The sequence below is a fragment of the Dromiciops gliroides genome, chromosome 1 (genome assembly GCF_019393635.1).
Source record: "Dromiciops gliroides isolate mDroGli1 chromosome 1, mDroGli1.pri, whole genome shotgun sequence".
Classification (NCBI taxonomy): Eukaryota; Metazoa; Chordata; class Mammalia; order Microbiotheria; family Microbiotheriidae; genus Dromiciops; species Dromiciops gliroides.
This window is the reverse complement of record NC_057861.1, coordinates 441,440,334-441,450,938: the sequence shown is the minus strand read 5'-3', so window position 1 is coordinate 441,450,938 and position 10,605 is coordinate 441,440,334. Positions and strand designations below refer to the sequence as shown.

At 43.6% G+C, this 10,605-nt stretch overlaps 1 protein-coding gene across 1 annotated transcript; it reads left to right on the top strand.

Moving 5' to 3' along the window:
• Positions 1–3,072: 3,072 nt before the first annotated feature.
• On the top strand, positions 3,073–9,333 carry LOC122731000 (40S ribosomal protein S23). The gene is made up of 4 exons (XM_043970716.1): positions 3,073–3,189; positions 3,300–3,459; positions 8,562–8,682; positions 9,155–9,333. Exons 1-4 carry the CDS (start codon positions 3,186–3,188, stop codon positions 9,299–9,301), a joined length of 432 nt encoding a protein of 143 aa, XP_043826651.1. The 5' UTR covers positions 3,073–3,185; the 3' UTR covers positions 9,302–9,333.
• Positions 9,334–10,605: the final 1,272 nt, after the last annotated feature.

Genomic DNA, 10,605 nt, shown 5'->3' with positions numbered 1-10,605 from the left:
AAATAGCTTCTGCTCTCAATCAGATTATTTTCTTGGGGAATACAACATGATAGAGTTGAGCCAAACCTTTTTTTTTTTTAACAATTAGATTAATTTAAATTTTAAACACGTGAACTGGATAGTCTAATCTATGTTCATCACAGTACTAGGGAGAAATACCTCAAAATGAGTTAAAATGTTTGCTGGGCTTTTTTGAATGGGAATATGCTTTCATTTTAAGTCAGGGTGGCAATTCAAATAGCAGTGCTTTAAAACCAACATTGTGAATGTTTTTGTTAATAGATATGCCATATTAACTAGCCGAAAGAAGGTACAAGCTTGCCTGTGTATGTCTTTTTTTATGTGTGATGTGCCTACCCAGCACTTTTATTATAATGTAGCTGAGATTGATTTGTCCCGATTTTGTCATTTGTTTTGACACTTTGATTTTCTGATATAAAAATGTTAATCTCAGTAGAAAGCTGAATGTTTGTGACTATCATGAGATATATTGGGAGTTAAAGGAAGGGGAAGAATCACACGGTTCTATCTTAGAATTAGGGACGCTAAGAAGCCCTAGTGAATTCCCCACCATCCCACACAGAAAAGCTAGGAGTCCTGGTCCTTCCAACTCCAAATCCAGTCCTCTTTCCACTACATTGTTAGGAATGAGTGCCAAAGATTCTTTTAAATACTAAACACATAATCTGGGCTAGACTAGGGATATAAACGGAGATCAACAGCCCCCATTTGGGGGAAATTTATAGTCATACATAAGATATACAGGAGGAACTATAGCACTGGTACATGGCATGTATTCACAAATGTTGAATTTGATAAATACTGGCTGAGAGAGTCAGTGTTTGTGTTCTGTTCCTCAGATGCCAAAACCAGAATGTTCCTTGGGATCAAACGCAGACAACTTGGGATGCTGGGGCTGAAATGCATAGCACCAAGTCAGGTCTAGATCTGAAATGTCAGTAAGAAGCTAAACAGCAACATTTACCCCACCTTGAATATACTTTCCTGAAGCTAAGAAACTTAGAGGCTCAGACTCAAATGATGTGGCTTCCAATTTCACATTTTAGATAATTGATCAAGGAATGCTACTTAACTCTTGGTTTTCTATCACTGAAAGTTATGGGGAATTGGGAGGGAGAAAAAGTATTCATAGTGCTTTGCAGAAGCTCCTTCCATTAATTCAGATGGGCAACTAGAACTTAAACGTTTTCTGCCTGTGATAGCAAAGTTTGTCAGAAGCAAGACTTAAACTCAGGACTTAGACTGGTTCTTTACCGCAGTGCCGTTTATAATAGGTGCTTAACAAAAGTTGGCCCCAGTTTAAAGCTGTAAGTATACCCGTAAACCAGGAATTTAGGTAGCATTAAAAGAAAGGAAATAGTGCAGTATTTTAGGAAGGCTCTGGGAGTCAGAAGTTTGAACAATAAACTTCTTCTTTTTTTTTTTTTTTGCTGGGCAATGGGGGTTAAGTGACTTGCCCAGGGTCACACAGCCAATAAGTCAAGTGTCTGAGGCCGCATTTGAACTCAGTTACTCCTGAATCCAAGGCCGGTGCTTTATCCACTGCGCCACCTGGCTGCCCCAATAAACTGCTTTTTACTATGTTGACATTAGGCCAGCTATTTTGGACCTCATCTATAAAATGGGAGGTTTGGGTTAAATGACCTCAGGTCCTCATGAATGAACTGTATGAAAACCATATATGTTTGAAATAATTTAACCTTTGTTTCTGGTTTCTCACCAATAAAATGAAAATAAAAGCTGTCCAGCCAGTTGCACTGTGTTGCAATTGAATTTGGATTCGAAGGACCTGAGTTTTATTGCCAGCTCTGCTTCCGAATACTTGGGAGACCTTAAGTAGGTTTCTTCACTCCTCAAGCCCCATTTGAAGGCGGTCCCTCCTTTAAACTCTGTATGGGGGTGTCCTAACCTATGAGTGGAGAATTTGTAGACTTTGCTGCTTCAGATTGGTCATTTGTCCTTCATTTATAAATTCTTAAAGTTGGCAGGGTGTGACTGCTTCTGAGTTACTTAGTCACTGGTCAGTAGGGTCTCAGACTGGAAGGTCCTTAGAGGCCAGCTTCAACAGTTAACTGGCTCAGAGAGGTCAAGTGATGAGCAAAGTCTTATGTAGGAAGCAAGCATCAGAGATGGGATTTCGATCTAATTCTTTGGGTTCCCTTTTCACAGCCAAACTGAGCTCCCCCTTCCTGACTCCCAGGCTGGCTCTGCCCACCACACCAGCTACCTGCCGGAAGCACAACACTCCAGACAGCCTGAACCAGATTTAAAATGTCTGCTTTTTGTTGATATATTAATTAAAAAAAAATGCATGTGTGTTTTTCAAAGTCAATATGTGGCCTGCAGGAATCCTCATGTAGGGTTTAGTGGCCTCCAGTTACCCCTTGGGCTTGACACCGCTAATTTAGGTGTCATCTCAGATGAATTTAATGGAGCCATCCCTCCACTTCCCTTATCCTGTACAGCATCTCATCAAGGGGCAGGTCGGTGAGGTAGAAGGAGAGCGGGACTTTAAAGTCGGGACAATCTGGAGAAATTTCAGCCTCTGAGCCTGTTTCCTCATCTGTAACATGGGAATATTTAACATTTATGTAGCTGACTATTGGGACACAAGATATTCCATTAGTCTTTGCTGTCGTTCAGTCCTGTCCAACTCATTGTGACCCCGTGGACCGTACCGTGCGTGGGGTTTTGGCAAAGCCTGGAGTAGTTTGCCATCTCCAGTGGATTAAGGCAAACTGGTTAAATGACTTGCCCAGGGTCACACGGCTAGTGCCTGAGGCTGCATTCCGGGCCCAGCGCTCTATCCAATGAGCCATCTAGCTGTCGCGGGACTATATAAATATTATCATCGATAATCCTTGTAAATTGCACAGAGCGATAGCAAGCATCACTCAAAGAAGTGCTAGGAAGAATACTGGCCACGCAAAACAGCTGCAAGTCCTCTTCGCTCCCTGTCGCGCGCGGGGCATGCTGGGGACTTTGCCTGGTTCTTTACGAATATATATATTTAGCTTTGGAGCTTCAGGCGCTATGCCGGACAGGCTCGGAGTGAGGTTGGGGGTGGGGCCCGCAGAGCTGGGGTCCTCAACCCGCCAGCTCCTGACCTGCGCGTGCGCAATTCATTCCTACTCTGCTCCTGGAACGGCGTGTGTAGCAGCAAGATGGGTGAGTGCGGGCGGGCGGGAGCCGGACGGGGAGAGGGGGAAGCAGGAGGACGAGGGTGAGGAGGGTGAGGGTCCCGGCCCTGGCCTCCATCACTCAATGCCTCTTTCCAGGAAAGTGCCGCGGGCTCCGCACGGCCCGGAAGCTACGCAGCCACCGGCGGGACCAGAAGTGGCACGACAAGCAATACAAGAAGGCGCACCTGGGCACGGCGCTCAAGGCCAACCCCTTCGGGGGCGCTTCGCACGCCAAGGGCATCGTCCTGGAAAAAGTGTGAGTGCGCACCCCCTTCCTCGTGCCGGGGCTCCCCGGGAGCATTTATGTATGCTGGGTCCAGGCTGCGTGTGTGTGTGTGTGTGGGGGGGAACTTCCGTTTTTTAGGGGAGGCCGCCGGGCGTCTGAGACCAGACTTGGGGGTCACCGGGCACTAAGGAGGGCAGAACCGGAGGGAGCGCGTTCCAGGGTCTGCACAAAGGCTGGGAGGCGGGAGACATGAGGAGTGGCCCGAAAACCGAGTCAGGGGTGGGGGCGGGGACGGCGGGGGCCCTGGGGGTGGGAGCAGGGGGTACACTACGAGGCTGGAGGCTGCCTGTGGAAGGCGATCAGGGTCAAACAGAGTCTGCTCCGTGATCCTAGAGGGACCCAGGAGCTACAGAAGCTTATTGAAGGAGGGAGGGAGGAAGCTTGTTAGGATCGCCCCTGGCAAGTGTGGGAGGGTCACCTGGAGAAACTGGAGGCGTGAGGTTCCGGTTAGATCAGTGAGAAGGGTCCAAGCCAGGGTGGGCCAGGCCATATGAGATGAAAGGTGTAGACGTGGAAAGTGTAGGGTTTGGCATCAGAGGCCCTAAGTTTTAGTCCCAGTCAATATTAAGCGCCTCATGGGCAGCTGAGTGGTGCACTGGATAGAGCACTGGCCCTGAAGTTGGGAGGACCTAAGTTCAAATCTCACCCCAGACATTTCCAAGCTCTGTGACCCTGGGCAAGTCACTTCACCCCAATAGCCTTAAACATCGGAGGCCATCTCCAGTAGTCCTGATAATCTGTCTTGTCTCTGGATCCAGATGGCTCTGGAGGAGAGTGAGGTTGGTAACTTTGCACAGCCCTCCCTCACTGAAATCCAATTCAATGAAAGCCATGACATCACCCCAACGTCATGGAACTCTTCCAGAATGAGGAACAACAATTAAGCACCCCTCTCTGCCAGGTACTGGGCTAAGTGTTGAGGATGCAAAGAAAGGCAAAAGATTATCCCTGTTCTCAAGGGGCTTACAGTCTAATGGAAGAGAAATCATGGAAACAACTACATACACATAAGATATATTTGTGTGTGTGTCTATATGTGCATGCATATACATTTATATATTTATATCTATTTACTTATCTATCTGTCTATCCATTTGGAAGGCACTAGAATTAGGAGGAATTGGAAAAGTTTCCTGTAGGAGGTTGGATTTTAGCTGGGACTTGAAGGAAACAAGGTGGCAGAGATAAGGAGGGAAAGCATCCCAGGCTAGAGTTCGGAAGATAGTCTTTTGGGGGGGGGGGTAGATAGAGTCTTGTCAAAAACAGGAGAACAACCGGGAGACCAGTGTCACTGGATCATAGAGTATATGTACAAGTGTAAGAAGTCTGGAAAGAGAAGATGGGCCAGGTTATGAAGGGCTTTGAATGCCAAACAGGATTTTATCTTTGATCCTGAGTTTATTGAAGGGAGGAAGTGTGTGCAGCAGGGTCAGAGCTGAGCTTTAGAAAGATCATCTTAGTAGCTGAAAGGATTGGTGGTATCCTCAATAGTAATAGGAAAGTTGGGAAGAAGGGAGGATTTGGGGCAAAAGATAATGACATCAGTGTTGGATATGTTGAGTTTAAGTTCTTTGTAGGAGATCCAGTTCAAGATGTCCAAAGGCAGCTGGAGGTATGAGAGTAGAGGTTAGGAGAGAGATGAGACCTGTGTAAGTAGACTGAAAATCATCTGCATAGAGATAGATGATAATTGAATCCAGGGGAGCTGATGAAATCAACCAGTGAAGTAGTACAGGAGAAGAAGAGGACCCCAAGACAAGCCCAGTAGGACACCTGTGGTTAGCGGGCTGACCTGGACCAGTGAAGGAGTGGTCACATAGTTAGGAGGAATGAAACGGGGGATTTGGTGTTTCAAAAACCTGGGGAAAAGAGTATCGAAGAAAAGAGGGTGAACAGTCATGCCAAAAACTGCAAAGAGGTCAAGAAGGCTGAAGATTGAGAAAGGGTCATCAGGTCATCAGATTTGTCTATTACCAGTTGATCATTAGTAACTTTGGAGAGAGCATGTTTGTATGATTAGGTTGGAAGCCAGACGCTCAAGAGTGTTGTTTTGAGAAGAAAGAGAGTAAGAGGAAAGGGAGTGGAGATACCTATTGCAGACAGGTTTCTCAAAGACTTTAGCTAAGAAGAGGAAGAGAGATAGAAGACAGTAGCTAGTAGGAGTGGATGGATCAAATGGTTTCCTTCATGTATTTGTTTATTGGCAATGAGAAGAGATGAGTATGTTTGTAAGCAATAGGGAAGCAGCCATTGAATGGAAATTGAAGTTAAGTGTGAATGAACGAGGGGGCAATGTTAGAGTAGATGGGATGGAATGGGATCACTTGTGCATGTCTTACCTTGGAGAAGGGCCCCACTCTTCATGTGAGGCAGGGGTGAAGGTGCAGATAGTGGGGGAAGACAGCTCGGGAATATGCAGTGAGAGAGTGGGGAGAAAGGGGAACTATGGGAAGTTTTAAAGTGGGGTGAAAGGTTTGGGAGAGCCACTGGTGGGTGATACAGTGAGTTCATTAGGGAGCTGTAAAAGGATTTCTTAGTAGCAGTGAGGGCCCTGGGCATCTTTCTAGGTGGCACAATGGAAAATGCTGGGCCTAGAGGCAGGAAGACCTGAATTCAAATCCATCATCAGATGCTAACAGTGTGACCCTGGGTAAGTCACTTAACCCTGTTTGCCTCTGTTTCCTCATCTCTAAAATGAGCTGGAGAAGGAACTGGCAAACCATTTCCTTTTTGCCAAGAAAACCCCCAATGGAGAGTCAGACACAACTAAAGACGACTGAACAGTGAAGGCTCAGTTGAGATTGTATAACAAATTTGTAGTAGACTTAGTGAAGTGTAATTTTCCCCAGCTTTCTTCAGTGGTACGTGTGTAGAGTAAAGGCAGCAAATGGGATGTGGTACAAGGCTGAGAGTTGGCAGGGCCAGATCTTTGAAGGGCTAAGCAGGCAAAGAGCTGAACTGGTTCATAACGGGGGCGGATGCCATGGACACCATGACTTCCAATCCCTCAACCCTTCAGTTCTCCATCCCTGCCCTAGCCCCTCTCCTCCTTTCCGAAGAGAGGTAAAACTTGCCTGCCCGTGGACACACAAGTGTCCGAACCTGGATTCAGAACCAGGTCTTCTCACTCCTGCGTTCAGCTTTTTAGCTGCCTCCTTTCCTCACTGGTCTTTCTGCTCCTAGACATCACCAGAGATGGAGTCTTCAAAGCACAGCTTTAACCAACCATGTCTAACCATTGCTCCCAAACCTTCATGGGCTTCTGAATCACAAGATAATTCATTCCGCAGGTGCCATTGAAGGTTCCCACTTTCCATTTGGCCCTATAAGAATTCTGCTGCTTTCTTTTCTCCAGCCTTTGCCTGTGCCCTTTCCCTGCTTTTCTACTAGTCTAATTCTGTCAAACTTAGTGCAACTTTCTCTCATGATTCATTCCAGAGCTCCCTGGAAGCTTGCCCTTTCAGCTCTTCTAGTGCTTTTTACCAAGTATGATTTAGATCTGAGATGGTCCTTAAGAAATCCTCTAGTGCAAAGCTGCTTAAAACTGTGGCTCTCGACCCTGTATAGTGTCACGTAACTGAATATGAGGTCTTGAAAAATTTGGCAACAGTAAAAGGCTATGTATGCCTATCTTCTTTATCTGCATACCCGGGATCAAGAAAAAAAGGGGTCACCGGTGGAAAAAGATAAGGAAGCCCCGCTCTGGTGTAGTTTGATCATTTTACGTACAAAGAAACATCTTGGGAGGTTAAGGCAGGTAATAAGTGATAGGGGCAGGATTAGAATCCATGTCTGACTTCAAATACAGTGCTCTTTCCATCCTTTGATATTATATGGGTTTATATCCTTGTATTTGCCTTACATTTTTCCCCTTTGTCTCCACTACACCGTAAGTTTCTAGAAGGCAGTGGTAAGGAGGTGTTTTATGACAGAAACAAGGGGAAAAATAATCCAAATGAAACCTGGATCATTTACTGAGTGACTTTTGGAGAATCCGTAAAAATAATTGAATACTTAAGAAAACTGAACAAGAAATAGCCAATTAAGCAGGCTCAGGAATCGTTTTCAGCTTTCTTATGCACACACTAGTCATAAAACTACACCTGCCTAGGGATTGTAGTGCTTGTTGTGTAGTTTAATCACTTCGTTTTGCTGATGAGGAAACCGAGACCCAGAGAGCACTTGCCCAAGGTTCCCCAGTCAGTAGCAGAAGCAGGGTCTAGAACCCTGGTCCTTCTGACTCCTGCACCACTTTCAATATTGTCATCTTTCAAATGAGAGAATAAAAGGGGTCTATTCAAGCAGGTATTGAATAAGCTGCTTTTTTACTACTGGGATGTAATTTGATACTCCCTGTTTGAGAGGGTTGTTTGATGTTTTGTTTTGTTTTTTTAATTATGCTCTTTGGGTAGGAATTATACAACTTGGTACAGTGGAAAGTGTATTGGATATGGATTTAGAAGGCTTGGCTTTGAATCGTAATTCTACCACCTGTCTTGACAAGTTCTTTATCTTCTCTGGGACTCGGTTTCCTTCTCTGTTAAAAGCATTTGACTGTATGACCTGTAAGGGCCATTCTTCCTCCTCTTTATTATGTCCAGTTGCAGTTTAATACTAACAAGTAAAGAACTGTAATGTCTTCCATTAGCACCTAAGCTTACTTTCACTTTGTGTTGTAACAACATGAGATAGTGAGGACAGCACTCCAGTCAGGTATCAGAAGTTCTAGGTTTCTGAGTCCTGGCTTCCTCATTTACTAACTAAATCTGATAAATCACTTTATCTCCACAGCCTGTTTCTTTAAAAAATGGAAATACTTTCTAGTACTTACTAGTTTCCAGTGTGAAGTAAAGCATTTCATAAAGTATCATGTGAGTGTGAATTACATTCTCCTTAAGAAAGTACACAAATATGTTAGATCTTTAGCAACAAAGGTTGAAACAGTGTTGCAGGCTAGTCTTTTAGTAACCAGAGTACCCCATTCTTCGAATTATAGTTAATTGAGATTTTATTCTAGTCTGTAAAGAAGTTGGAAAGTTCCCAGTTAATGAATTTTTAAATCACAATTTCAGGGGTGTGGAGGCTAAGCAGCCCAATTCTGCCATCAGGAAGTGTGTGAGAGTCCAGCTGATCAAAAACGGCAAGAAAATCACCGCCTTTGTTCCAAATGATGGCTGTTTGAACTTTATTGAGGTAATTTAGTTTTAAACAAAAAGTTAATTAGTGGGTAGTTCTGGGAAAGCTGGTCCTTTTACCTTCTCTTAGATGGCATTTGGACTTTGTAAACATGAAAAAAAAATATTCTTTTGAAGAGGAACTCATGAACAAAACCAATAATGCTACCATAGAGGTAATGGTCTGCCTCAGATGAGCATCAATGTTTAATTAATCATTTTTATACTATCTTCTGATGGAAATGCAAACTAGTTTAAAACTATTCAAATAAACCATTTGATTTTTGTTTATTTGAAAGTAAATATTCAGGAAACCTCACTAAAGATGATTGTGTTTTTCTTTTGCCTAAAAATTAAGCTTTCTTAGAAAAGCTGGTAATATTTTTTTAAATTTGTTGGTATAGCAGAATTAAAACATAGTCGTGATCTGGTAGATATACAAATTTAAACATGTGTTCTTGTAAATGATAATTTCTCATTTTTTATTCCAGGAAAATGATGAAGTGTTAGTGGCTGGCTTTGGCCGAAAGGGCCATGCTGTTGGTGATATTCCTGGAGTCCGATTCAAAGTTGTCAAAGTAGCCAATGTTTCTCTTCTGGCTTTGTACAAAGGCAAGAAAGAGAGACCAAGATCATAAAGTGACTTGTACAATAAATTTTTTCATTTAAAGAGTGCCTGAGAATCTTTTACTTTAGTCTTATTCTTTAAATGAAACATTCAAAATGTGTATTTTTTATAATTCCTAGATTATTAAGAATCCTGGAGACCCCAGGCTTGGGGAACTTGGGCATAACAGAAAGGCTGTATTCTGATGCTGATCTTCTGGCATAATGTCTTTTTGCACAGACTTTGCCACACCATCACATAAATTGTGGAGATTTTAGGTTGGTTGGTTAAAAAAAGGGAAGATGAATGTTTTTTTTTCAGCTGATTAAAAAATACTATGTTTTCACAACCGCCATTCAAACAGCTGTACACAGAGCCAAAAAACCACACACACATAATGGGTATTAAAATATATGAAAAAATCTCATCCAGGAGCATGAAGTAATTTAAAAGGCCTACAAAGTAAACTCCAGCAGTAACATTTGACACCTGATGGCTCTTTTCTCTTGAAGACTCCACTGGTTTTTCCTCTTACTCTCCACTCTTGGGTTTAGCTTCTGACAGCATCAATCTATTGAAACTGCTGTCTCTGTAGGGCAACTATGTGGCACAGTGGATAAAGCACTGGTCCTGGATTCAGGAGGACCTGAGTTCAAATCCGACCTCAGACACTTGACACTAGCTGTGTGACCCTGGGCAAGTCACTCAACTCTCATTGCCTAGCCAAAAAATAAAATAAAACTTAGGGGCAGCTAGGTGGTGGAGTGGATAAAGCACCAGCCCTGGATTCAGGAGGACCTGAGTTCAAATATGGTCTCAGACACTTGGCACTTACTACCTATGTGACCCTGGGCAAGTCACTTAACCTTCATTAACCTGCAAAAACAAAAAAAAGAAACCTCTCTCCAAAGTTATCAGTGATCTCTCAATGACCAAACTGAATGGCCTTTTCTCAATCCTCATCTTTAATTAGTTTTTATACTGTTGGTCACTCTCTTCTCTGGGTTTTCATGACATTACTCTCTCCTGATTTTCCTCTTGACAGCTCTTGGCTTTCTTTGGCTGGATCTTTATCCAGGTCATACCTACTGACTGGCTGTTCCCCAAGACTGTTCTGGGCCCTCTTCTCCTTTCTGTACTATATCAGTTGACAGTCTCATCAGATCCCATGGATTCCATTATGTGTGTTTATGATTCTCAGATGTTTGTCTAGCCCTGACATCTCTTCTGACCTCCAGTCTTATCTCCAAGGCCTATTGGACATCCCATAGACGTTTTAAACACAAATTATCTTTCCCCTCAAATTTCTTATTCCTACCTCTCATCAGAGGGTAC

What these genes read in the sequence shown, in the direction of transcription:
- LOC122731000 (XM_043970716.1), top strand. An exon ending in GGCATCGTCCTGGAAAAAGT is followed by an intron (nt 3,460 to 8,561) that starts GTGAGTGCGCAC and finishes TCACAATTTCAG; the next exon opens with GGGTGTGGAGGCTAAGCAGC. An exon ending in GCTGTTTGAACTTTATTGAG is followed by an intron (nt 8,683 to 9,154) that starts GTAATTTAGTTT and finishes TTTTTATTCCAG; the next exon opens with GAAAATGATGAAGTGTTAGT.